The sequence below is a fragment of the Neopelma chrysocephalum genome, unplaced genomic scaffold, assembly GCF_003984885.1.
Source record: "Neopelma chrysocephalum unplaced genomic scaffold, ASM398488v2 Primary Assembly neopelma1_98, whole genome shotgun sequence".
Taxonomy (NCBI): Eukaryota; Metazoa; Chordata; class Aves; order Passeriformes; family Pipridae; genus Neopelma; species Neopelma chrysocephalum.
Genome location: NW_020897761.1, coordinates 833,488 through 861,161, shown reverse-complemented (window position 1 = coordinate 861,161; position 27,674 = coordinate 833,488). Strand labels below are relative to the sequence as shown.

The 27,674-nt window shown below is 41.2% G+C and overlaps 1 protein-coding gene across 1 annotated transcript in view; it reads left to right on the top strand.

The window, feature by feature from the left end:
• The first annotated feature begins 30 nt into the window (after window positions 1–30).
• COP1 (COP1, E3 ubiquitin ligase) overlaps window positions 31–27,674 on the top strand; it is a 123,125-nt gene continuing 95,481 nt past the window's right edge. Inside the window, exons 1-8 of the mRNA XM_027694763.1 lie at window positions 31–154; window positions 6,724–6,783; window positions 8,205–8,302; window positions 9,629–9,705; window positions 12,067–12,186; window positions 14,192–14,260; window positions 23,272–23,331; window positions 25,181–25,257. Coding sequence (XP_027550564.1) covers window positions 6,740–6,783; window positions 8,205–8,302; window positions 9,629–9,705; window positions 12,067–12,186; window positions 14,192–14,260; window positions 23,272–23,331; window positions 25,181–25,257 — 545 coding nt within the window. The 5' untranslated portion in view covers window positions 31–154; window positions 6,724–6,739. The remainder of the gene's footprint in view (window positions 155–6,723; window positions 6,784–8,204; window positions 8,303–9,628; window positions 9,706–12,066; window positions 12,187–14,191; window positions 14,261–23,271; window positions 23,332–25,180; window positions 25,258–27,674) is intronic.

Below are 27,674 nucleotides of genomic sequence, written 5' to 3'. Positions count from 1 at the left end.
CGGGCGCGGGGCTGGCCCGGCTGGCGGCGGGGGCGGCGCGGCCCGGCGGCTCCTCCGCCGCGCCGGGGGGCGGCGGCAGGAAGAGGCCGCTGCTCACCCCGCTCTGCAACGGGCTCATCAACTCCTACGAGGACAAGAGCAACGACTTCGTGTGGTGAGCGCGATGTGTCGCGATATATCGCCGGGGATTGGGGGGGGGGGCGGGCTGGGGCGCCGCCATGCCGGCGGGAAGCCTGGGCTGTGCGGGATAGCGGCGGGAGGAGGGAGCAGCCGGCGGCCCCGCGGGGCTCTCCGAGGGGCAGGAGGTGCCGGGACGGCCGCTGCCCTCCGGGGGTTCTGGCTTTGGGGTTTTCCCTCTTTTGTGCCTCTTCTGTATCGGGAATAGCGTGGCCAGCGGGACCAGGGAAGTGCTTGGCCCTCTGTGCTGGGCACTGGTGAGGCCACACCCCCAGTCCTGTGTCCAGTTCTGGGCCCCTCCATTCAGGAAGGACAGTTGGGTGCTGGACTAAGTCCAGGAGGGCAGCGGAGCTGGTGAAGGGTCTGGAACACAAGTCTGATGAGGAGCAGCTGGGGGACCTCAGCCTGGAGAAAAGGAAGCTCAGGGCGGACCTTCTCACTCTCTACAACCACCTGAAAGGAGGTGTAGCCAGGTGGGAGTCGGGCTCTTCTCCCAGGTAGCAAGTGACAGAATGAGAGGACGTAGCCTTAAGCTGCACCAGGGGAAGTTTAGCTTGGACATTGGGAAGAATTTCTTCACAGAAAGGGTGATTAGACATTGGAATGGGCTGCCCAGGGAGGCAGTGGAGTCACTGTCCATGGAGGTGTTTAAGGAAAGACTGGATGTAGCACTCAGTGCCATGGTTTGGTTGACAAGGTGGTGTTCAGTCATGGGTTGAACATGATGATCTTGGAGGTCTTTCCCAACTTCAGTGATCCTGTAATTCTCTCTGGTTTGGGCCTTGTGTAGCAGCATTGCCTCCACCCTGTCTGTTTTTAGACAAATTCAGGTTGTTCCTGGCAGGTTCCTCCTCGAGTGTGTCCAAGTTATCGGAAAGGACCTGCTTCCTCACAGCGTGTTGACATTGCAGCAACTGCCATGTTTTCCTGGGCAGTGAGGTCTCAGAGGCGTCTGGAGCCCTCTGACCTCTGGAAGAGGAGCCAGCAGAGGATTTAGTGTCCCTTTGGATGGGTATCCAAGGAACCTCGTGGTGGTTGATAGCTCCAGCAAGGCTGGCTTGGTTTGCTTGTGTGGCTGGGAAAGGTTGGCTGGTTTGAAACATCAATAGGGTTTGTGTCGCGCAGGCACCAAAAAACAGATGAGCAGGGAATTTCTGCCATGATGGGATAAAGTTTTTGCAGATGCTCTTCTTGTAACATCCAGCCAAAGCTGCAGCTTGTAGCTGGAAATCACCTTTGCACAATTGTTAAATTAAGGCCCACTGCGATGTGTGGTTTGACAACTGTTGGTAATTTGCAGTTTTAAAGGGAGCGCCTTGCTGATGGGTTTCAAACCTCCTGACATAAGGAGTAGGTTTGATTTTTGTAGCTGGTTGGGTGTTTTAAAATGTGAGAGCAGAAAGTAGGGTTGAGTGTTCACGTCCGAGAGAGGCAAACAGGGAAGAGGTGCTGGGGAAAAGTTTGAGTTGCAGGAAAGTCATGCATTGGAAAGGAACAGTTAAAAAGGAAGATAAATAGGCCACACCTTCCCAGATGACTTTGACAGCTCTGACTTACAGGTGAGGGTTGGATGTGAGGCATCTCCACAGTGCAGGTATTGTCTCAAAAATCTGTAGGCTTGGTTTTACGGCTTTGTAAAGTGTTTGGCAGAGTTGATAGGAAATACTTTTGCTACTGAAGTGAGATCCTGAAGCTGCTAAGAAGTTAGTGGCAGAAAAAAACAGTAAATACTTCTTACTAGTAATAAGTAAATGGTCAAAAATTACTGCTTATTACTGTAGTTAGTGGTTTGCTCAGTAGCAGAATTGGGATTAGAGCACAGCTGTAATCAGCAGATGCCCTGCTCTGGCTCTAGGCCATGTTAGGTGGATTTAAGGTGTTGCTCACAGGTTTTCTGGTCATGGAGGATAAACACCACTACAAATGCCCATTCACCTCTATTCCCTCTACACTCACACTCTGGCACTAGTGCTCTGCCACTGTGGCTCCCTGTCCTTTCTAGTCAGCTCTTATTTCCCATTTTGTTGTCTGTTGTGAAAATGAGGGTGTTGGGAAGGAAGTTGCCCCCATAACCAGTTTGTAGACCAGTTAAAGTATTCTAAGATGGTTCAAAAAGCTGAGTTTCTTGGTTCTTGTCTTTTTCTGCAGGTAAGTGCTGTGTATTCAAGGAGAACCTGTAATTAGCTGTTTTCTCCTCACTGAGGAGTGCTGCTGCCTGAACAAGTGAAAGGACAGAAATCAACTCATTATAATGAGGCCAAAATATCTTTTCTTGGTATTTGCAAGAGCCACATTGGGCATATTGAAGTGCATGTCAGAAGCTTTAAGAGCAAGCAATAATTATAGTTAACTTGGGTTTTTCACTGCTGTGTATTTCTGTGGGCTGAAGGGCTTGTTTCTGCTTATTGTTGCTCTAGCTTCAAATTATAGTATTCCTCTTTTTTAAATTTGAGTTAGCAATACAGTTCTGCAGAAACAAACTGAACTGGGCAACTCTGGAGTTTTGAGCAATGTCCAAGAAGGCAGGTGTGTGTGTGTAGGTTTAAATAATTGATTTAAACAAGCTTTAGATATTTCAGTGTGAGAAGCAGAAATTTTCCATATGACCCTTTTTTTTCCCCTGTGAGGACACATTCAGGATGCTGCCAGCTGTAGGGAACACTTGATGATTTTTCTGTACATGAGCTGTGAGTTGCTGTGAGCTACAGCTCTAAACTCAGCTGTAGATTCTGCCTGTACCAGATGGAAGGTGGGAAAGAGGAAAGAAGTTTGGGTGAGTTTTGAACATCAAGGTGCAAGTGAAAACTCCCTAAATAGTGTTAATGGGTGGGACCTCCTTGCCTGTCTCCTGAAAGTGCTGTCTTGACAACAGGAGGCCGGGGCCTTAAGGTAAACGTTGGCATGTGTTGCCACTCTGGGTTGTGAAATGTTTAGCAAGTGTATGCTCAGGAGGTTGCAAGTGTGTCCTCTTTGTGGTGCGTATCAGCTTCTGCCTGGAAATGTGTAACTCCAGTCAGGAGAGCAAATAGGTCTGACTTACAGCACTACTTTATTAAAAAAGGGAGAACTTTGTTTCTCTTTGTGCAGGATGTTGAGTTTAAAGGTATTTTGTGCTGTTGGTGTAGCCAGGTGTCTTTCCACTTGCCTGTAGAGTATCTGAAAGGGAATCCTCTAATCAGAGGATTTCCTCCTGTCCAGTGATGTAACTGCTTACTTTCTCCAGGCCTTATATTAGCCCTCCCAATTAGTGGTTGAGTTAAAAACCAGTTACAATCTGCTTTGCTCTCTGGATGGAGTGGATCTTACCTGTCTCTTTGGTGGCTGCTTCATCCCAGTGCTCGTCTCTGAGCTCTGGCACAAATAAGAACATATGGAAGAGGGGGTGTTCCTTGCTGACCTGGAGAGGTGCACCCAACACAGCTGTGAGAAAGGCTCACAGCTTGCAGGTTCATGGGTTTTTAAAAGCAGTTCATTCCTCAGGTGGTTACCTGTTAATCCAGGCATGGGCTGAGTGTGGTTGTTCCCACGTTTGTGATCTGACAAACCCTCTTAGTAAGGAATATACTGCAAGCTGACCCTGAAGGTCACAGACTGGAAGCACAGCGAGCTGTCTGCACACCATGTGCAAGGATGGTCTCACTCTCTGTTGTTTAAATTGGAGCTTCATACTGAGTAGATACTAATGGCAGTGATCTCTAACTGGACACCTTCCACAGGAAGGACAGAGCCTGCAGCAAGTCCTGCTCTCTGCTTAGAGCAGAGAGCAGCTGAATAGGAGGGAGACACTGTAATGGGTCTTATTTGCTGTTGAAATGTGTTAAAACGATACAGTGACCACTTCAGCCAGGTGTTTGAGTAGCAGCAGCGTGACAGTAGCACTCTTGAGAGGTGCCTGGAAAACAGCTGGCGAAACTTAGAGCCATGAACTTGGTTAAAATGATTGTTAAAATGTTTAAGAGGTCTACCCTGCAGAGAAAGAATGGTCAGCCTTTGCAGTGCTGGATAGAAACCTGTTTATGGGATACTGATGCCCTATTTCCTAGAGGTCAGTGGCATTTTTGACTTGCTGAAGTCACCCCCATCCTTTTAACCTGGCTCTGCTGCTTAAGACAGGTAGAGAATAGGAAAATCTCATGCAGAGAGGCCTTGATTTCGCCATACTTCTGCTTCCCTGTTTCAGTGTATACCACAAACTGTAGTCTGTCTCCAGTCCCAGTCACTCCACTGCTTTCTTAACCTTCCCCCTGTGTTAGATTAACTTCAAACAACTGGTGCATAACAACTTTCATGTGTTGCAGCGAGCTTGGCTTCAGTAAGTATTAAAAGACATCAATCTTGTTTTTACTTGTAAATCAGTGAGCATTTCGGGGGAAACAGTTCTTAATGGAAACTTCAGGCTCCGTTAGCGATGACCCTGGTACTGAATAGCTACATTTGCTGGCTCTGATTGCTTTTTCTCAGCTGTTTTGGCTCTGTCACTTCTCCAATCAAGCTGGTATGAAGAAGAATAAGTTTGAGAACAGTGATCTTGGGTGACTGTCATGTTAGGAGGTAATCTTCCTGTTTTACCTCTAATTTATGATGTTCTACTGCAGACAGAGGAGCATTGGAGCCTTGTTAATTACTGCAGGACATTAGGAGTGTGCTGGAAGGAACACATCTGGCCCTATGGGGAATAGCACTTTCTAGCATGACACATAATGTACACATAAGTTATACAGCATGACTAGAAGAAGGTGAAGAAGTTAAGCAGTTCATCAGTGGGGAGAAACCACCCTCAGACACTCATATAACCATAAGTCTTTGACTTTCTCTTTTAAAGGCCAGCTAATAGCATACAAAGATGCCTAATTCTCCTCCTATTAATCCACCCTTGTTGGCTAAGTTTGGTCCTAATTTATGCTGATTAGACAGTGCCTTGAAACTAAATAGCTTCTAACTTGGAAACAGTGACATGAACTCCCGACCAGACAAGTGATGTGCAGAAAAGGTTCTGTCAAGGTGGAAGAGGGACAGGTGTGTGTTAATTATTTTTGAGGCTGTTTTTTCGGTGTAGAGAGTAGTATGCTGGTTTGATTTGTTTGCCTTCACCCAACAGGTGATTTGATGGACTATCTGGACAAACCCTTCAGGTTTTCCAGCTTGGTGATTCAGAGGGGGGCTGCATTGCTGGTGGTCACAGCTTCCCCTCTATGGGCTTAATAAGTATTTAAGAGGTGTTTCCTCCCTCCTATTTTTGTAACGTTTGTTTCCCAATAGGGTAACAAGTGGGGAAACTGAGTGCCTGAGAAACAAGCATTGCTTATTTCAGTCTGATCTGGGCTTTTTATTTTGGATGCAAAAAGATTCTTGCTTTGCCTGAGTTGTTAACAGTTTATTAACAGCTCGTTCGGTGGGAACTGCCTCGTTGGCAGAATGTGGGAGGAGGAAATGCTGGTGAAAACCTCTCTGAACCGAGATTGGTGTGGACTTGTGGGAGTGAGAGGAGATTATTTGTATCTCTATAATGGCTTGAAAGCAAGGTAAAGCTTGTGACACAGCTGATCCATGTGTTGTATGCGTTGCTGTCCATGGCATCTCGCTGGATGGCTGGCCAAGACCTGGAGATGAGGATGTCTGTGACAACATATCTTTCCAGACATCAGGGAGAACAGCCATAGGAGTCACTGGAATTAGGATGCAGCACTCCTCTGCTTTTATTTGTTTCATTTTTCCTTCAACCTTGTCACAGCCACTTAATAAACCAGTTTTCTTCCACTACCCATCTCCCGAATTCCTGTCTCTTGTGTCGTGCTCAGGTTCCTGTGGAGCACTGCTTGGTTGCACATCCTTCTCTTCAGCTCCCTGCTTGGTTCTTGGTGATCCCTCCCGGAGAATGGCTGTGCTTTGGTGACTGAGTCATTCTGCCTTTCCCATCTTCTCCTTTGACCCTGTATCACTTGCTTGCCTGCTGGTTTCATCCTGCAGCCTCAGCCCTGGCAGTGCTCTGTAGGGGCACCTCCTCGTCTGCACCTTCTCTGCCTGCTCATTAGTCCTTGTTCTCATGACATCACTGCTATTTCTGATCTGCTCTGCCTCTTTGCGTCACTTTTTTAAATTATAGATAGCTATTGGCTCAAAAAAGGAAGGAGAAGCTAATTTGGGTGTCATTTATAAATACATTGTGTCTGTTCATGAGCAGTCAGGGGTTTTTAGGTTTGTTTGAGACCTAGTACAGATGGTTAGAATGTTCTTCTGCAACCTTGCTTGTTGGAGGTACTCTGGTTCTGTTTGGGAAGTTTGCAACTCTTAAAAGCTTGGGGAATGAACATTTACCTGGTGTCTAATTGTAGCAAATTACAGTATCATTCAGAGTTCAAAGAACTGCTGATTGCCCTTTTGATCTTCATACTGCCTGGTTGCTGTTGCACTCCTATGTCCTTTCATTTTACATATGGAAAGTATTGCCTAAGCATAATTAGGAGGCTGCTTTGAAATAATAACACTTTCCTTCCTTTTTTAACACAAAAAGACATCTTTGTGATTTTTGTTTTGTTTTATTTTCAGCCCCATCTGTTTTGATATGATTGAAGAAGCCTACATGACGAAATGTGGACACAGCTTCTGGTAAGATTTGGTTTCTGTGTATTGCACAAAGTGTCCATCTCTTACAGCATGTGCAGATGGATGTTGCTGTGAACCTCTTTCCTCTGAGTGTCTTTTTCTGTCTTCTGTCTCTGCAGTGAAGAAGGGTTGAAATGAAATTTTAAATGATAGATACCTATTAGATTAAAAAAAGTCTTAAGTGTTCAAACCCAAAAATGTTGTGCCATCATATTTACTCTGCAAAGAAATGAAATGGTCATAAACTGCTGGCGACATCCAGTACCCAAAGTCAGAACAGTTTGTCAACTTACCTCCCTTGGTCTCACCTCTGTAGAGTGTTGGGAATGATGTTGGCAGGTCCTCCTTGCCTTTGTGCAAGATCAGACACAGTTTGAAGTGGCTTGTACATTGTATATTGTAATTATTTTAAACTTTCTAAGAGGGGATATGCTTCAGGCTTTCCTGTTGTATTGAATTGGCCCAGCTCCACTTATTTTTCAGTGTGTTATCTCTGGCTGCCATGAGGAGCAAATGTTTCATGGAGAAGTGCAAGAACCCTCCAGGGGCAGGTGTGGAACTACCTGCTGCTGTTCCTCTCCACTAGGGATTGGTATCAATATTGAACCATGATGTTTTAATGTCCCATGTATGTTATACTCTTCTGGTGTCTAACTAGAAATAAACCTTAAGAAGTAATATTACAGTAGCATAAAGCACTTCCTCAAGCAGCAGGCTCAGGTAACTTTCAGAAAAGTTTTAACCTGCAACAGATAAGATAACAGCTGATTTTGTGACTTCTATGGTAACACTTTATCCCTGTGATCTGTGACTTTTTGGGGGCCTAAGATGAGAAACATTCAAATATCTTTATGTAGAAGGAATGGAGCAAAGTTGTCACCTGATGTCTCTTATCAGCAGTTGACATCAAGCAGGTTTTTAAACCTGATGCTAAAGTGCATCTTGTCATTCCTCTATTTCTCAAATAGCTCAACAGAGAGAACCTCTGAAGTCACTGCTAGTGAGAAAAGCAGCCAGCTGGTGAAGATGTTTCCTCTGCTCAATTACCTAAAATGCTTTTAATGTTGCTTTCTAAGTATTTGGCTAATCTGGAAGAGTTGTTTGTGAATAATGAGTCTGTTTGTTACTGCTGCCTGTGGTAGAGGGACATGGAATTGTGGCTGAAGTATCCATGTTGCCACAATCCTCAGGGAAATAAGTGAAGTACTTGACTACCTTTTGTAATCCTTGCCAGGAAACTTTGGTGTCTTTCTGCTGTAGCACACTCTGAGTTAATATTTTGACTGTGTAGGTTCTTGGCAGCACAGCTGAGCTGGCAACACAAACAGTACACATTTGCTACGGTTGATGTTATTTACCTTGTGCTTGTGTTTTCCCTTCATGTTTGCTCACTTTTGTTTCTTGTTATTTGTGTTTTTAAACAGCTATAAATGTATTCACCAGAGCTTGGAGGACAACAACAGATGTCCCAAATGCAACTATGTGGTGGACAACATAGATCATCTTTATCCCAACTTCTTAGGTGAGCTCTAAGCTTGCATGAGAAACATCTCAGTTGCTAAGGCACTTATAATAAATTTATCCTGTAAATTACTGGCTTCTGGATGTTGAAAACAAAACCTGAACAATCAGCCCTTTGGTTAGTTGCCATTTTTCTGGGAAAAAAAATATTAGTACTATAAATTGTTAGTACTGCACTGCCTGCAGCAGTTCTGTGTGCTGAGTTACAGTAGTGAGACTGATTTGCTGTTTTCATGCTAAGAAAAGCAAAACAAAAATGTTTTTCTGATGGCTAGAGATGTGAATATTTCTTTACTTTTGTTTCTTGCACTCTTGTTTGCCTAATAATTAAGGACATGCCCTGTTAACAAAGCATGGACACTGAAAGGGTGGAGGCTGAATTAGATATTGGGCTATTTTGGCTGCTGTAGTGAGGACCATGTGATTGGTGTATGTATAAATTAGATACACAGAAGATATTCATACATATACATACCTATGTGCAATCCTGATTGCTTCCTACAGAGGGAGGAAATGTTTCTAAGTGGAAATACAGTTTAAAACTCAGTTTTGTGGAGGCAAGATCAAAGGAAACGCACTGCAGTGTGAAATACCACATTAAAGCAAATCTTGATTTCATGTGCTGAGATACCCATTTAATAGTAAATGGATGCAAAGCCCCAGTAGCCAAGGAATGCTTCAGAAATGGGCATCCTGATTTAGGCCCAGTCATGTTGTGCTGGAGATGGTGCTGAAGCAGGTCTTGGAGTATATGTTGTGCCAAAGAGTGTTTCCATACCCCTGTGCTCGGGTGTTTGAGGTCTGTGTGGGAGGGGGAAGAGCTTGTATAGGTGCATGCAGGGGACTGAAGTTATCTTTCTCTTTGCACAATTCACTAGACTGGTGTAAAGTAAAACTGTAGCCAAAAAGTCTTTAAAAAGGCACATGGTAATTCAAGGAAAAAGTTGTTCTATTCAACTGTGCTTGGTTTTGGCCTGTAATAAATGAGTTAATGTTTTCTCTCTCATACTCTTCTGTGATATATTTCTGGTTTGGAGTTGAAAAACTTTCTCAAAGAACCACAGGTACTTAGAAAAAGGAACTGGAGCAGTTTGGGGAATGTGTAGGCTTTGTATTTGTTAATTTTTTTTTTTTAAAATCTTTATATACATTACAAAAAACCATTAAGGAATAAATTGGTCAGAAAAAAGTGGAGGCATCTACTGTTTTAATTACTGATAAACACCTGAGTGAGGGGTTAATAACTGAAAATATTGAGGTAGAATCTTTCATATTTGTTTTCTGAAATGTAAATCCATCTCTTTGACATCTTATTTATGTTTTTTAGTCAATGAACTTATTCTTAAACAGAAGCAAAGATCTGAGGAGAAAAGACTCAAACTGGACCATTCAGTGAGTAGCACCGTATGTTCCAACTTTTTTACTTTATATTTACTTAATGGTTTTGTGCAGCAATTGTCGTTCCATGGCTTAAATTAAAAGAGATTGCACTGTTGAGCTGATGCTCTGAGTTGCTTTAGGGGGGAATAATATCAATATCAGTGGCAGTCGATCCCTTCAACCTTGTTAACTCCTGTTCTTCCCCCGCAGCAACGTGTGTGGAGGGAAGCTGTGTTAGCATAGCCAAGAGTCATATGATGTATTGCACATAACCTGGGAAGCACACTTGTTTAAAGGCAGTTGTTTCCATTCAGCGTTGGAAGCTAGAGCTACAATGAGAGTAATGAATGATTAGAAGTGCCACGGGCTTGTCTGATCACATGTGAGGAGCTGTGTCCTACAGGGAGGCTGCAGGAAGGCTAATACTGACCACAAGAGGGAGAAAGATGCATTTGGAGCCTGATGCTGTGGCTCAGATCCCGGATAAAACTGCCTGGATATCTGCTAGACTTGCTTCATGTCACAGAATCAAGGCATGGTCTGTGTTCTCACTTCATGAGGGTCCCTGGATAGCACCAGTGGGTGCTCTTGTACATTAGGATCAAAAAGAATAAAAGACATTAGCCAAGAAACTTGTGTATTTGTCTTGCTGTGTCTGGCATCCTTGTCTTCCGTAATTCAGAAATAAGATTGCAGAGTAGTGTGAAAAATCATGTTTTTAAAAACCTCTGAAGGGGTATTAATTTAGGGGCTGGGTTGCAGAAACCAATGCTTTCAGTGGTTATGTGCTTTAAGGGTTCATTGGTTTACTCACAGTAAGTTTTAATATTCATATACCTTATTTAATATAAAATATGCATAAACCAGATATGTTGAAGTGCACACGATTGACCTGAAGGCATGTACAGTAGCTTCTTGGAAATTGGTTTTACTCTTTTTCACAGTGTTCCTTTCAAAACTAAGCCTGTAGATGCACCTGTTTTAGATAAATACCAATAAGTGGACAGCTACTATGACTTCATGCCCAAAACAGTGTGTAATTTAGCTTCTACCTTTTGACTGCAAATAAAAAGTATAGACATCTCTAAAAAGAGGAATATTGGTGTTGTACCAGCTCCTTAAAGTGCCTGTTCTCCCCTTGTGTTACTTTTGGTATTAAGGAAAGGCATCCAAGACACATTGCAGCAAAAGCACCTTCACTTGGTCGTGATCTCATTAAGAAATCATGTTAAGGCATTTTTGAAGCTTTCTGAGTAGTTTAGCAGTGGTACAATTGACAAGTGCATTAGGGTGTTAAAATTTGTCTCAAATCTTGTTCACTCACATAAAAATCATGGTTTTTTTGTCAGTTGTTCTAGACTGAAATTGAGGTTTTTGCCTGAGTAGTTTCCACATGTTCTGTTGAACATGTCCATATAGAACATACAGCTTTTTACATATTTTTCTAAATCTAGTCAATACAAATAGGCTACAGCCTCTGAGAAAACAGCTGATTTAGGCTGGATGGCATTTCTACTTTTTGCAAAATTAAATATCTTGATTTAGTGTCACAGCTTTTATAGGTCAGGATTTTTTAGTTCAGCTTTTTTTCTTAGAAGGTCTAAAGACCTCTCAGTTACTCCTGTTGGGTCCTGAGGCTTTTTGATGAAAGGCTGTATTAGCATTAACTTATTATTCAGGTTTTCCTGTGCAACAGGAAAACCTTTTCACTGCTTTATTGTCAAGGAGAAGAGAAAACAACCTGTAGGGAAGAATGGGTTGCATGGTAGTATTTTGGCTCTCTGAGAAGTCCTCCTCAGCTCTAACAGTTAAAATGAGAAGATCACCCTGATGAGCTCCATCTTCTTCCCAGCTTTCACCCTTCCCATGAAAATACTTTTAAGAGTAGCAATGTGGGATGTGAGTGTAGAGACAGTAAGCTGATACTACCTTCTTTGATTTGAGTTTAGCATGAGGGTTTTACCTATTACTTAGGTTAAAAAAAAAAAAACAAACAAAAAACCAAAATTAAAAGGTATTGCCACCTAATAGTATTTCAGATGTAATCCAACTAAGCTTGGATAAACATGGAGTTTTTTCTTTCTCCCTATAGAAACCCGTCCTCAGAAACTGGGGCACAAATCAGATAAAACTGTGGCTGTCAAATAATCTTTTCCCAGCAGCAGTAGCTGTGCTTTCATAAAGCACAAATATATTCCAAATAAGATAAGCAGTTGCACAGTAGGACAGAGGAGCTGTATCCTGTACACATGAGGGAATTGGGATACCTGAAAACTGTTTTGCAGAGGAATGAAATATTGCAGTGTTGCTTTTAATATCTGTTGCTGGGTACAGCCCTGTATGGCTTGGCCTCACCCTCTCCAACATCTCTTATTCTCTTTCTAGAATGGCCACAGGTGGCAGATAATTCAAGATTTGTTGGGAACAGATCAAGATAATCTTGACTTGGCCAACGTCAACCTGATGCTGGAGCTGCTGGTGCAAAAGAAGAAGCAGTTGGAAGCAGTAAGAACTTTCTCTTATTTAAATGAACACTTCCTATTTGGAAATTTTTTGTTTTCATACCTTGAAGTAAGATCCTACTGCTGAATTAGTTGCTCAGCGTTTTCTCGTGTGTTTTGGTGTTTAAAAGTTGGCCATTTTGCTGACCTTTGCAGTGAACAAACTTTTGAGCTGTGATGCCCTAAACTTGCTTATAATGTTGCTGGCAGGGTTATATAAACAAGCAGGGAAAATGGGAAAGGATAAGAGAAAATGGCCCACAGAACAGAGAAATGCATGTGAAGAGATTTACTAATTGAGTTTTGCACAAGTAAATGTCAGATCTTTCTTAGCAATAAGCATGAAGAAGTCCAGAATATAGATTAAGGAATAAACTCAATGAGCATATGAAAAAAGATAACAGCTTTTAGTTTCTGCCTGGAACTGATAGAATCTGAATGACAACTTTTCCTGAAGACTTTTTTAGTATTTAATGCTTGAAAGAAAAGTTTAAGTGTTTTGTTCATGAGGCTGGTTTGAAGATTTATACAATATGAAGCAAGCTGTTCCTATGATGTAACTGAAATGTGGTTGGTTTGGGCAGTTCTCATGTGTTTGGCTTTTGGTTTCAAGTGACCATTTTCCAGTTATAAGAGCTAGACCTTCTAAATTTAACTGAATTATTACAGAATTTGGCCCAGTGGAGTTTGAGCAGGAGCTTAGATTTTGATGGTGCTTTAAAACAGGTAAGGGAGAATTGTATTTGGAATAGTTTAATTTATTTACACTTTCAGAATCAATATTTACACAGCTTGTGGTTCTGATGGAAGGAAAGGAACCCAAAATGTTTACTGACTACTAGCAAAACTCTTATGTTACCTTATTGCATGAGGACTTGTACATTATTTTTTGTTGTGGTTCCCTGAAGGTATGGTGGGGAAAAAGAGTAAAACCTCTTTTTTTTTCCTTTTTTCCCTTCAAACCTTTTTTGTCATTTGTGACAAATCTGAAGCAAAGGCGGCACAGGACTGAGTGTATGGGTGCTTCTGAGCACAAATATCTTTTAAGGATACTAAGCCTAAAAAAAACCCCCCAAAACTGACTTACAGAGCAATTTAAAAACCTTTTTCCTTGCTAGTTTTGCTTACTTCACTCACTGTTGTCACAGGGATGGGGAGGAAGAAAATAATCCCAGAATAGTAGTAGTCTGACATCCTAATCTCTTCACTTGTCCTGTCATCTGTGCCTTTAATGGATTCTGTGTGCTCCTATGCCTTGATCCTTTTCGAGTGTTATTTTCACAGTCCTTTAATTATTAAATATTTTGGTAGGTTGTGAAAATAAGTCTCGGAATGCTGGGATAGAATTAGGGCTATATTAATCCTGGAATGAATATAGGTTTGGGCTTTTTTCCTTTTGTGCTTCTCTTATCTTTCCATGTCCAGTTTTTGGTCCATTTGGGTGAAAATATTAAACTGATGGCTGAGGTAAATGACCTGTTATGGAAAGACTGCAAAGGGATGTTTTAGCTTTATCAGTGATTTCATTGTTGTCTTCCCCTCTGGAGAAATCTTCAGCAGTGATCTCTATATAAACACAAATGTTAGTTTTGAAGCAGATTGGGATTTTTTTTATATAAATACTTCATGCTTTAGTATGTTAATCATGAAGTAGATGCTAATGATCTTCCAGGGTAGCAGATGAGTCTGTGAGGAACCTGTATTCCAAAATCAATTTCAGGTGCAGGAGCCAAAGAAAAAGAAAAGCATTTTGACTTATTAGTAAGTCATTAGTGATGCACAAATAAGAACTGTTACGACTTCTGCCTTCAAGTAAAAGATTGTGGTGAGGCAAACAAAAGCTTAAAAGTTGTGAGACGAAGTAAAATACCATTTTTTTAAACTGCCTTAAGCTATTTTTCTCTTTTTAACCTCTAAATGGGAGCTGTTTCAGTGCTAAGTGTGAATTTCCGTGTATAAAATGAGTGTTTTTTCTCTTACCATACGCTTCCCTATTTACTGTGTTGCAGGAATCCCATGCTGCCCAATTGCAGATCCTTATGGAATTTCTCAAAGTTGCCAGGAGAAACAAACGAGAGGTAACTTGTTTTGTGCTTCAGTGGGTGAGGTGGTGTCTGCTGCTCTCTCCCAGGGCATTTCTATTGAAGTGATGTGTTAGCCTGCCATTATCTCTGCAAAGAAAAACTCGAGGCGTGTTTGGGGAAATCTCAGGCAGAGGACACATGGGTAGGAAGGAAAATTAATCTCTTTACGTGTGACAGCTTCAATTTTTAATCACTTGCCTTTTTGTCTCACGCTGGTGGAGCATGTGGGGAGATAGTGATTCCTTGGTGTAAATTTACGTCAAGTTCTTGAAACAAGGTTTTTAGATTTGATTTTTAGCGTTCTTTTTCTGGGAAAATGGAAAGATGGGGAAGGAGTGAAATTGTTGTCAAGTTTTTTTCCTTTAGTGTATCAAATGCCATGACTAATGTGGTGACGTAAAAGAATGAATATTCTTCGTTTTTTCCTCATTTGTCCTAAAACGAGTGTCTCAAGAAATACAAGAGGGTTTTATAATCACATAGACAGTCTTTCATGGTTTGGGACTTATCTTTCATAATGTCATGCAATATGTGAACTATAATACCAGAAATATCCCAGAAACCTAGAAAAATGATCATGAAAACAGCAGAAGGACAAGCTCTCTTGGAGGCCACGGTTTCTAAAAAAGATGTGAAGAACATAAGACCCAACAGTGTGACTGTTTTAAGGTCAAACTTGAAACCAGGTAAAGGTGATAGGTGTAAGAAGCCTTGTCCAGAATGGATTAAGGGTCTGGTTATGGAGTGATTCCAAAGAAAGTTGTTAAGAGTCTGTGCACCAACAGATATTCGTGGTCAAAAACAACAAGGGTGGTGGAAAGTCCAAAGAAGGGCAGCGGAGCTGGGGAAGGGTCTGGAGCACAAGTCTGATGAGGAGCAGCTGAGGGAGCTGGGGGTGTTCAGCCTGGAGAGGAGGAGGCTTGGGGGGACCTCATTGCTCTCTACAACTCCCTGACAGGAGATTGTAGCCAGGTGGGAGTCGGACTCTTCTGCCACATCTCAAGCGAAAGGACAAGAGGAAGTGACCTTAAGTTGTACCAGGGGAGATTCACATCAGATATTAGAAAAAATTTTCTGCACTGAAAGAGTGGTCAGGCTTTGGAATAAGTTGCCCAGAGAGGTGATGGAGTCACAGTCTCTGGAAGTGTCCAAGAGGCATCTGGATGTGGCCCTTGGGGATATTGTTTAGGGGTGATTATAGTGGTGCTGTTGGTGGTTGAACTGGATGAAGGTCTCTTTGAACCTTGATTCTGTGACTTGCACCTGGGAAACCTTTCCCATCTTATCTGCATCTGCCTTTGGCTCTAGTAATAATATAGTAGTAATAATGTACTAAGGAAACTTAATTTTGGCTGCAAATCTCTGAATGCAGCCTTTGGAACATCCTGAAAGCAATTGGGATATATAGCTCATTTCAGATCCTCTCTGTCCCTGCTTATGTGTTCCCTCTGCTGCCAAGACTTGCTCTGATGTTATTTCTTACCCCCCTTTATATTCCTACACGAAATGCAGACTGTCACATCTCAAAAGACTTCTGTGCAGGCCTGTCACTTCTGTCCTTGCCATGGTGCTCAGTGCCTGGCCTTGCCACTTATTTTGAGGGAAATGAGGACTTGTCAGACTTGCTGCTAGCAGTCTTTCACTTGATAAGGGTAAGAAAGATAAAAACCAGTGGGAAGATGCATGGAAAACACAGACCAGTCATTAGGATAGTTTTACATACCAAAATCTATCTCGAGCAGTCATTGTACCCATAGGGTAAATTAAGCCAGTTGATGCTTCCCTTTTGGTAAGTATCCGGGTTCTCCCTGGAGCTGGTGGAGTCTGTGGCAAGTACTCCTTTCTGGAGGGAATTTTGTGGGGGATAATAGAGGAGTTACTATTTGGGTTATGCCAGTGATGATGTATCCAGACCTCAGAGAGCCTGAGATGGTGGTTTGGAGGGTGAGAAGGGGGAGTTGAGTGACCTCATTAATGCAACAAAGCAGAGAGAGGTTATCAAAGCTTCTAAGTTCACTGTGGTTTGTTTTGATGCTGTAAGAGGTGACTGTTTAAGAAATGAGGATGGAACTCAAGGAACATGTGGGGACCCTGAAACACTTCAATGTGTTGCACATTGTTGTGAGACATATGAGCAGACTTTACTATGGGGAGGAACAGCACTTTTTCCCCTTTCCTAATTCAAGCCTGGTTTTAGTAAAGATGACTGCAGAATAATTGCACTTTCAGCAAGCCATAGCTGTAATGATAAGTTCTTAATAAATAAAAAAAGATTCTAAATATTACACAGAGTGCTTGTTTCTAATTTTTAGCTTGAATGTTTAAAGGAACATTGGTAACTTTGCTTCCTAATATGCCTCTTGGAAGATTATTTATTGCAAGATTTTATTAACAGGTTTTATTTACTACATATTGCAAGTTCTTACATAGGGACTTGGGTACTTTGTAAGTTAATACAGATATTGCCCCAGAGGCAGTGTACCTGTATAATATATCACAACATGTTCAGAGCAGATGATTAACCACCTGTAACCCTCCTGGCTTACTTCACTCATAAGTTATGTATTTTTTTTCTCCTGCATTCACAAAATGGTGAGTTCTGAGCATATTGGAGGAGGGTTATATCTAGAAGAAAACTATCTTTATAGACTTGTACTTCAAAATTCAGAATATTGGTGTAGTCAAGTATTTTGACAAATGCCTTTTTGTTCCACTTTCATAATTTCTCTAGAAGATAAATGTGAGGTTCAGCACCTGCAGGAGTTTCTATTAGAAATCCTGTTTTGATCTGTTCATAACTTTCCAAAACATTGCTCTTTCAAGCTGAAATTTACTGCGTGGTTTTTTGCACAAAGGTGTTTGCAATTTCTTTTTCTTTTTAAGTTTATATGTTATGTTTTGTTTTCGTTTTCACCTAGGGCAATGTGGCAAAAAAACCCAAATCCTTGGCAATAGTAATAGAAAAAAATGTCTTACTTTGAAAAAGATTGAAAACAAATGACTAAAGCTTGAAAATACTTTTTCAACAAAATAACAGATAGTTTTGGAGGGGAGAAATGTATTGATCATCCACAACAGTTGGTTGTCTCTAAGGGAAACTTAGCATAGCTGAGTGCCTTTCCATATGTGTGCACAGTTAATTGAATGCACACTCTCCATTTTTTTGGATCCAAAAAGTCTGGAAGGTCAAGTTTAATAATGAAATATTGACTTTTGGGGGTTTTTTTATTCCTATTTTCCAGGGAAACCAAATGCAACGACCTGTGACTCTTTAAAATTCGTGTTTTCATGAAAGAGTTTTAACTGTGTTGCACAAATGCTTTTGCAGATTTAACTTTGTTAATTTTAAATGTTCATGTGTTCTTTCATCTCTAACACTTTGTGAGAGAGCTGATTATAAAACTGGGGAGAATTAACTGATATATTCATCACTTTACAAAGAGGCCTTGCTAATTGTCTTGTCAGGATTTGAATGTTACCAAATGGAGTTAGACACCACCATATATATCATATAGATAATTTGTCCTAAAACATTGTTAGCTCAGCTACCTGATGGCATTTCTGTCAAGTAACACCATTGCTTACTGAAGGAGAATACTGAGCTTAATGATTAGGATCACAAATCAAGTTCTACAACATACAGGTGCTATTCCCTGGGTGCATTCATGTTTCTCTTGGCAGCTGTCACTTCATTTTTATGTTCTGTGGGCTTTTTCTTTCTAATAATGTGACATTAAGTCTCTCACGTCTAACAAACAAGACCTCTTTCATGTCTGCTAATGCACAGAGACTGTTTTTTAGGCTGGTAAACATCCTGGGACAAAGAAATAATCCTGAAATGTCTCGGGTCTGTGGCACTGAGTGCCTGCTCAGCATTTCAGTATCATCGTTGTACCTTTCAGCCTCAAATGCATGTGTATCTCCAGCTGTCTTCACTTACTCCACATTGTGAGCATGTTAAATACTAAAAATAAGAGGAGTTATTAGTTATTGTGGGATAATTGCAGGGAATTATAAGCATGAATCCTCCAGGGATGTCATTACCTTGTGTTAATCACTCCACCTGTCAAGACTTGTGTTCTGCGCATACACACATGGATGAACTAATGAGTAAGCAAGAGGAGGTGACAGAAGCAGAAATCAGTCATGCTCTTATGTTGTCATATAGTCTTGATTACATCCCAGGACTGCTGAGGAGAATTTATAGCTATAGTAATCTCTTTCCTATCCATTGCACTTAAATAACTGGTATTTTAAATCTATTTGCATTTCTAAGCTGCTGAATGAGAGACGTGAGCTCTGACTGCAGTGATAATAAGCCCAAGGATACAGCGAGTGTGTGAGCAAGCTGGAGATTATCATATTGATATCAGCATATAATAGCTGATTCTCCTTGCTGCAGTGGAGAGGTCTTGCAAAGAATGAGGGGCAGCCTAGAACTAGGAGCTAAGTAGCACCTACAGTGGTGTATTAGACTCCAAGGCAATTAATCTAATTGTTTAGGCAGCTTTGTTCCTTGCCCCAGATGTCTTTCTCTCGTGACACTTGGCTATCAGACCCTATCACTAAGCCTTCAAAGCATAATCCTTCCAAACTGTAGGATTTAAATGAGGGAGAGGAAAATTGAAGATGTGAAACATATTTTATCAGGCAGGCAATTCCTTCCTCCTACCCTGGGAAATTCTGTGTGTTAGACAAGTCAACCAGGATTTTGTTCTCAAGCCTTCCCCCATTATGAGGAAACACTGTTTGGAGGAAGTATTGATCAGAGAGAAATATTCCTTGCAGATAAATGTGTTATAGATGGACTGTCCATGTGTCTGAGAGGCTTGGATGCCACGTTCCACTAATGGAAGTACCTTGTGGAGGCTCAGGTGTTCTTGTCTTCATACCAAGAGAAACCCTGCATCTCTTTTGACTTGTGCAGAGACTTTGTAACAGTGAGGTGTTATGTCAAAATAAATGAGATTTGCAATTAAATTTAAAGAATAAAATTTCTCTAAAACCTGTAAATGACCTCCATGCCATAGTTGTCCTGTGTAACAGGTTCTGTATCCAAAGCAATAATGGAAAGAAAACACAAGAGACAGACAAGACTTAGATAGAAACTGATCTTACTGTGCAGTTGTCATTGAGGTATGGAATTCTACAGGAGAAATTAATGTCACTGGGTGCCTTTAGGGGAAGTTCAGCTGTTGATAATGAAGTGGACACTCAGGTTTGTTACAGCAGTAGTTGGTGGAAGAACAAGAATTAGGAAGTGTCCAATGTTGGATGGATGAAGCTATGGGATAAGATGAAAGGTTTATCTGAGAAGACTACCTGATTTATCCTTCTCATGTGGACAGGTGATACTTTTTCCCCTGTCCTGGTTGGTGCAATGGCTTTGTATGTCTGGGAAAACTATGCTCCCTCTGGTAATAGTCTCATCTGTTTGAATCTGTGTGTATATTGTCAGGAATGCATGAGAAGTGTGGATCAGACTTGAAAGGTGTGTGACTGGACCATAATGTGACCTGTGAGCTTCCAAAAGTGTGAATCCAGATGCTCTGTTTGCATCTCGTGAGCTCTGTTCAGCAGCTTGTCCAAGTAGTGCTCCTGGCATCATTTCTGCAGGAAATAACTTTTGCTGTTCTTTGCTTGTGCCTTTTCTAGAATTACAAAGACAGTTGGTCAAGAGTATGTGGCTCCTTGTGCGTTTTTCTAGCCTGTCTGTGTGGCACTGGGAGGCTCTGCTGAGCTTGTAGATCTTTGCAAACACTTAGAACTGGCACCAGGAGACCCAGTGAAGACTGCTTGTTGTCTGTGCTGTACAAACACAAAGGAGGAAGTTGCTGCTTCCCGAGGGGCCCTTGCTCCAGGAAAAACAGGAAGCTCAAGGATGAAACCTCAGCGCTGTGCCCAGCTGCACTTGTTAGTAGATAGCCAGCCAAAAACAAACTCACCATGACCTGGTGCTTAACGTTGTGTAAGTCCTTGGTAGCTTCTCGACTTAAACATCTGAAATCCCTTTTCCAGAGGTTATAAGAAATAGAGGCTATTTTGAGGTCATAGCTTTTCTTTTGTATATATTTGCTTGTGTGTGACATGGGACCAGAGTGTTATACACCTTCTTATTTTAGTTCATTCAGTGGAGTTGAAATTATGAGGTTTAACCACTGAATTAAAACCTTCTCCTTGTCCACATTGGCCTTTTCAGTTCTGGGAAAGCATCTGTGTCTGAGAAGAGAGTTTATAGTATGTGCTTCTCTTTTAGCATTAATTTCAGTGGTCATTCTAAGTGCTTTTGCTGACTTAATCCAAAGTTTGACAGGCGTGAATCTGCCCATCATTGGGACAGGACTTGGCTTGCTTTCTGTGCCCAACATAGTGAAAATCAAATTAAGGCCCTTAAATCTGGATATCCTGCAAGGACTCTAATTCATTTAGCTCTCCTTAAATGTCCCTCAAAGGCTGGCAATTATAAATCAGTAGTCTCATTTTTCAAAGTTTAATTGGAACGAATGTGGACTGATTTAAGGACTTTGATAGATTAAAACGCTTGAGCCAGCACACCAAAAAAAAGGAAGGTCTCAGTGTGGGCATTATTAACTCATTTGATGCTGAAGGCATGAGAAGACTTCTCCTAAAATAAGCATGAAACACACTTGCCTGCTTTTTAGACTTGCTACTGTCAGGTAAGTTTACAGTAGGTTGTGACTAGAAGGAAGAATTGGTAAATAAAGTCCCAGATCTCGTACTCTTGGCCATGTGCAATAGTTAATAAAAGCTGGCCAATAAAAGATCTCTGCTCTTGTTCCTATAAAAAGTCTCCTGTTTATGTGATGGCAACAAGCATCAATTATTTTTCAGATGTCCAGTTTGACTCTGAACCAGTACATTGTAGAATAGCTGTTTTCCTCACTGTAATTTTGGAACTTGTAAGTGGTTTTGTAACATCTTTTTAAATGGGATTTACGAAAGTGGGGGACTAATGGTATTTGCTAGAGCTGAGTTCAGGCAGAACCCGTGCTGTGCAAGTGTCACTTAACTTTACCACTAATCTTGGAGCTATAGCACCACCTGCTATTCTTGCTGTAGGTTTCACAAGTGAAAATGGAATTATCTGTTATGGTGTAGTGGTTTGTAAATTATCTGTGGCAGTGTAGTTCTAAACCATTAAACTTCTGCTGTCTGTGCCTCAAATTAAACATAAACTGAAACCATCAGAGTAGAGAGAGATTAGGATATATTTATAGTGTCATCTCATTCCAAGGAAGAAGAAGCCATATTAGAAATAGATGTGGACCCAGCAGTCCTTTCTTGCCCTGTGTTCAGGGACAGAAGCTTTGGTTAGTGTTTAAAAGGAAAACTAAAGTGGTGGATTATCTAATACAGAGCATCCATGTATTTGGAATGCTGTACAATAGGAGGGGTGTGAGTTGGGGTTTTTGTTTAAGCAAAACCTTCTGACAATTAAAGGACCAAGTTTAAGCACTTTAGTGAATAAGTCTTTGGGAGTAGCTTGCCAGATATGTCACACTAAGGGTAATATGTCTTGCTATACTCTTAACTGGATTTGGGCAATTTGATATTCCCTAGTAAAGCTGAAATGACAAAAACTTGTTTTGCCTTTGGAGAATGTGTTGTGCTTAAGCTTTCTGTGGACTTCCCAACTCAGCAACAGCTTCTGCTCACAGGCTGTATTGCCAGTTGCTAAATTTTTACTGGGAGCTGAGTCAGGTGAACTTCCAGTTCTCCATATATTTATTTAGACTTGTGTGTCTTGGCAAACCAGACTTGCACTGGAGCTGAGTTTTGTCTGTTTATGTCCAGACCTGGAGCTCTCACCTAGAGAAGTGTGTCTGTTTGGGCCTTGCAAGGCTTGGTTTGGGCTCTGTGAGTGATGGGGTGGGAATGTCTGCTGAATGAGGGTGGGAATTGGGGCTGGAAAGTGGATGATGTCCTTGCTTAGGTGTTAATCTTTGTCAAGTCTTTGGCTTCACGGTTGTTAGAGGTGAGTGAAGCCAGGTTGCTGACTGACTGAAAAGTAATTGAAAAACCTGGAAAATATTAAATGTGACACAAAGAAGGGAAAGGGCTGTTGAGAGGGGAAGTCTCCTTCTGACCCTTTCAGAGATAGGCCTCAAATTGACTGGGGTTTATGGTGTAATCCAAGGTAAGTATCACACCTTTGAAAGAAATGCCATGTGGTGCTTGACTGGTGCCAGCAGCAAATCTTGCTCCTAGTCATAATAGGTTTTTTCCAATCCAAAATTTTTATCATTAATTTTAAATTGGCAAATGACAGGTTAACTGCTAGCGTGAAAAATACTCTTAAAACCTTTTAGCAAAAGATTTTATTTTTTGTTGAAGGGTGAAGTGATAACTATTGCTGTCTTTCATGCTGTTTTTTCTCTTAATTGTGACAAGACAAGGAAGAATGGTTTTGAACTGAATGAGGGTGGGTTTAGATAATGTATTAGGAAGAAATTCTTCCCTGTGAGGGTGGTGAGGCCCCAGCACAGGTTGCCCAGAGAAGCTGTGGCTGCCCCATCCCTGGAAGTGTTGAAGGACAGATTGGATGGGGCTTGGAGCAGCCTGATCTGGTGGAAGGTGTTCCTGTCCATGGCATGGGGGTGGAACCTGATGAACTTTAAGGTCTCTTCCAACCCAGACAATTCAAGGAGTCTCTCCTTGGTGTTTGTGAGCCAGTTATACCTTGCATGAAAGATGTTAGAGGAGCATAATGGTATGAGTTTGAATAACGTGAGTCTCTTTGTGATTGATATCAAAGTACCTCATGCTCTTGTTTTGCATTATTTCACAATAACAGCTTTGTCTTGAATGTGGTTTGTGTGCACACTTATGTTAATCTGAGCATTTGAGCCTCCTGCCTGGTGACTTTTGAATTGTGTACCACGCTGGTTAAGATAGTTCAGGTTCCTCTGTGAAAAGATGGCAATTTATCTTGTTGGTGGTGCAGTGGAGATTGATTTAGACTTCTCCCATTCTCTTATCCACAGCAATTGGAGCAGATCCAGAAGGAGCTAAGTGTTCTGGAAGAAGATATTAAGCGAGTAGAGGTGAGGCGCCCAGACATTGTTCCGACTCTGGCAATTTTTCATTTTCATCAAGCTGTCTGCCTTGCTGTGGGGCTGCTGGGTTAAATTTATGGCATTTGAGTCAGTAATGGGAAAATGAACAGATGATGCTCTTTCTTTAATTCGTTCATTTAGTTGATGTGTGGAGGCTGCAGGTTGGTAGCTCTTATATAATCGTTTCTTTCAATTTCTTTGTGTTGGTAGTAAGTATTTTCGAGTAGTTGCTAAAAATCAACAGGCAGTGTATTGATCAGAACCTATGATTTTTGTACATTGCAGTGTTCTGGCTGTTTGCACAGGTTGTTTAAATCTTAGCAGCATGTCACCATTAAAATGGAGAGGGGTTTGGGGGGTGCACAAGAGTCATAATGCAGAGACTGGGTAGGAGCAGAACCAATTCCTGCTGCATGTCAGAACAGATTCCTGCTGCCTCCTCATATAATTCACTTATATTCACTCATCCTTAATAATGGGGATCCATTTTTTTTGCTCTGAATTATACTCCATGTATTTGTAAACCCATCAATGCAATCCTTTTGTCCTTACTGAGCCCTCAGCTTCCTCTTTGGTCCTTTCCTCTAATCATTCTAGTGTTTAATCTTGGAGTAGGAAGCTGATGTTTCAGGAGTACATCAGACTGCCACCTCTCAAAATAGCATTCCCTTAAAGCTTCTTGGGATTCAGTTTGCAGGTCTGCTTCTCTCTTCTTGCTCATCTTGAGCAGTCAGCATGAGCTCCCAACCACTGCCCAAAAGCCTTTTAGGTTTCTTCACATGATTTATATGCATGCTGATGAATTAGCAAAATATAAATACAACTGCAGGAACTTCCCTTTCTCTAATAGCTAACTGGAATTTTTTCAGACCTCTTTTCCCTAAATGTTTCTCAAGCTTTGGGGAAATAACTATACCTTAGCATGTTTTCTTGAGACTAGTAAAATACATCTTAAGATTTAGGAGAAGCTATTCCCAAAAGCTGTGGGATCCCTCAAAGAATATCCAGCTGCCTGTTTCTCTGCTCTTTAATCAGGCATTTCAGTGGGCTGCAGCTGGGGTACATTCATGGTGTGTGGTGGTGACCTTGGCTCTGACCTCTAAAGCCTGGGATCTCTCTTGTCACAAATATCCTACTTTCTGCCTAACAACTAATGGGCACCTAGTGGGAATTTGAAAGCACAAGTAATATTGTCCTGGGCACTCTTTGCCCCCCAAACTAATGAGCTGCTGCATCCTGCATAGCTTCCATTTCCCAAACAGATGAAAGTCAGCCTCATACTGGGTACACAGTGGTGACTTAGTCTGGCAGGGACAAAGCCAAGTTTATGTGCAAAGTTTATCTCTTGTGCTGTTGTCCCAGAGAAGACTGATAGATCCTCTTTTAAGTCTGGGGCACCACCTTTGCCCTGCTGCCTTGTGGCTGTTTTTGCCATGACCCATATCCAGCTTTACTTTGCAGTTGTGATGTTAAATAAGTTTGCACATATCTCAAAAATGCACTTAGAGCTTGCACGGTCTGCCATGTTTAAGGGAGATGCTGGGTTTGAGGCAATTGGATGCTAACAAATCTACTGGGTTTTTGAAGTATAAACTCCAGAACTGCCCCTCTTGGGGCAGGAGGATTTTTGAAATCCAGTTGGAATGATAACTGAAAAGAAATTGAAGAAAAATCAATGTTTTGTCACATACAGTAAAGATTTTTAGGTAAGAGTTGGATAAATATAGACACAGTTGGTTATCTGCTTGGAAAAACAGAAATACTATGTGAACACCGTGTATTAGACATACTCTTCAGGCTTTGCCAGCTTTGCTGTAACGTGGCTTTCTGGTTTCAGGAGATGAGTGGCTTGTACTCCCCGGTCAGTGAGGACAGCACGGTGCCACAGTTTGAGGCTCCCTCACCGTCACACAGGTATGGAGCTTGCAACTCAGCTTGGATTTCAGGCTGTCCATATTGCACTGTACTTGCTGGTCCTCCCCATGCCATGCCCAAAACACAAGCAAAACTCGTTTGTGAGTGCCATACGGTATTTTTCTGTCCTGTTTCTGATGGATATAAACTTTATGTGAAGAAAAAGCCATCCGAGTCTGCAGTTGAATGAAAAACCTGCTCTAAACCAGATGCTGTGGAAAGCTGATGGCTTTAGATGTCATGTGGATTAGTAAACTTGAGTCATAAGCCTTTGCTATGATATGGAATATTACTGTTATTTACATGCTACCTTTTCTGAACATTGTGCAGTTCTGCCTGGCATATGAAAAGTCTTAATTTTGTATGATATTGGTGTCCTCTGGCTTCCCCTCTCTGGTGTGAATAGCTAAAGATATGGGCTGGGGATCCAAATTTAAAATATACAGCCTACTGATTCTGTTTATCTGCTGTCTGCTTTGATTTAATGAAATGCCTTTCTAATAACATAGTTTCAGTGTGGATTTTTGTCTGGAATATTGCATAGTCTGGTTTCTTGATGGTAAAATTGCAGATGTTTCTTGTGTCCAAGTTGCATGTGCCAGGGTTTGAAGTGCTGTACTTTATAGATGTCTTTTGGTAGTAAGAAAGCTCTGATTTTACAGGGTTATGTTATTAAGTGATCATCTCTCCTATCTCTTAAAAGTAGAGTTCTCTAAACTGTCAGCTTCTGTTATAAAATTGTACTGGTAGATTTTTTGCTATTAGCAGCTCTAAACCTAATAGCCCAGGAATAAGGAAGGAAAAATTATCAGATTTCCTCTCCTACAGAGGCTTAGATACAGTGCTCTGATGAGGAACCCAGCAATGTTGGCTGGGATTTCCTACCAAGATGCTATTTCTGGACACAGAGACCAGAATCTCTCATATTTCTATGAAGCTCTGGCTGACCCTGAGGGAAGGAGCAGGAATAAGGCCAAGATGGATGGGAACAGCATTTCTAATTCAACTCTTCACTGCTTCTTTAATTCTTTTTGGGTGCAGGTGTGTTTCTTGACATGGGTTATTGCTGTTTTGCCAAGAAGCAGTTTTGTGAAGCTGATGAGATTCTTGTCAGGTTCTACTAGTTTTCTGGTTATTGGCTATTAAATAGATTGGTTTTGCTCCATGGTACTGATGCTTGAGGAAAACCTGAGCACTGACTGGGCTCAATTTGTTTCATGTTGAAGGCCCTCAGGCCTAGAAATGTTGTTTTGTTTTGTTTTTTTTTTAACAGGAGATTGTTCTTATGAGTAGAAATATATCTCTATTGCTTGAGCCAAGCTAAGTAACAAGTTCCCAAAGAACTCTTTTATCTGTTGAAGGCTGGAATAACATTTTAAGCCTAAGAGTTTTAGTGAATATTTTAGTGATCCAAAATATTTTTAGCAATTTTTGGATTGATGTGCTTCCCCTGGGCTCTCCTGGGCAGTGGGTTGGACCTGTGATGGGAGCAGAGGCCACAGGCTTTTTCTTGGCCAACATTTTCATACCTTTCTGGTTCCATCTTGGCTGCGTATTGAACTTTTGGGTTTTCCCCTCTGGTACAACACACCAGGGGTTTGATATAATAGGACATTTAGGGGTTTTCTAGGGAATGTGGGGTTGCCTTTTTCTCTCAGCTTGAGAAGACCCCTTATCTGTTTCTCAGTGACATTTCTGCATTAAGAAGTAGCCTTGAGTGGTTGAAGAGAAATCAGTATGTGAAGGAAGTGTCTGAACAGGCATCAGTTGTTGCCTGACTGCTGTAACTTCTGTCCCCGCCCTATCCTTGACCATTTTGTGTAGTTCAAGTAATAGAATTGGTGTGAATTACCATAACTCAGATTCTAGAAAGGCCTACTACTTGAAATTAATTTTGTTTTCAACATGAAATGTGAGTTTTGAAGAATATCTCAAACTTTGCTCCTTGGAAAGAACAGCCAATTTTTTTTTCCAGCTCTGTTAACTGAAATATTTAATCTCAAGAGTGCATTTTAGAGATGCCTTGAACCACTAAGAATGAAATACAAATATAGTTTGAGATGGATTCGCTTCCATGTTAAAAAGATATTAAACTTGCAGAGACTTTTTAACTTATCAGTGAATTAAAATGATATATTTAAATTGAAATATAACTTGTTAACATGCTTAACACCCTGCTAATGAAATGTAATTGTATAACACTTTACTAATGTATCTTATAAATAGTACAAGGTTATCACAGACTGAAGATGAGATGAAGAAAATTTCTTTACCCTTTGAATTTAAAGTTCAAGAAAATAGAGTTCTTTGGAATTCAGTTTTATCTGGTCTCTAGTGACTTGCCCTTATTCATCTACTCCCCCTAAATCACAGGCTTGCTTCATTAATTTTCTGTTTCTTTTCATTGTTTGTAGCTT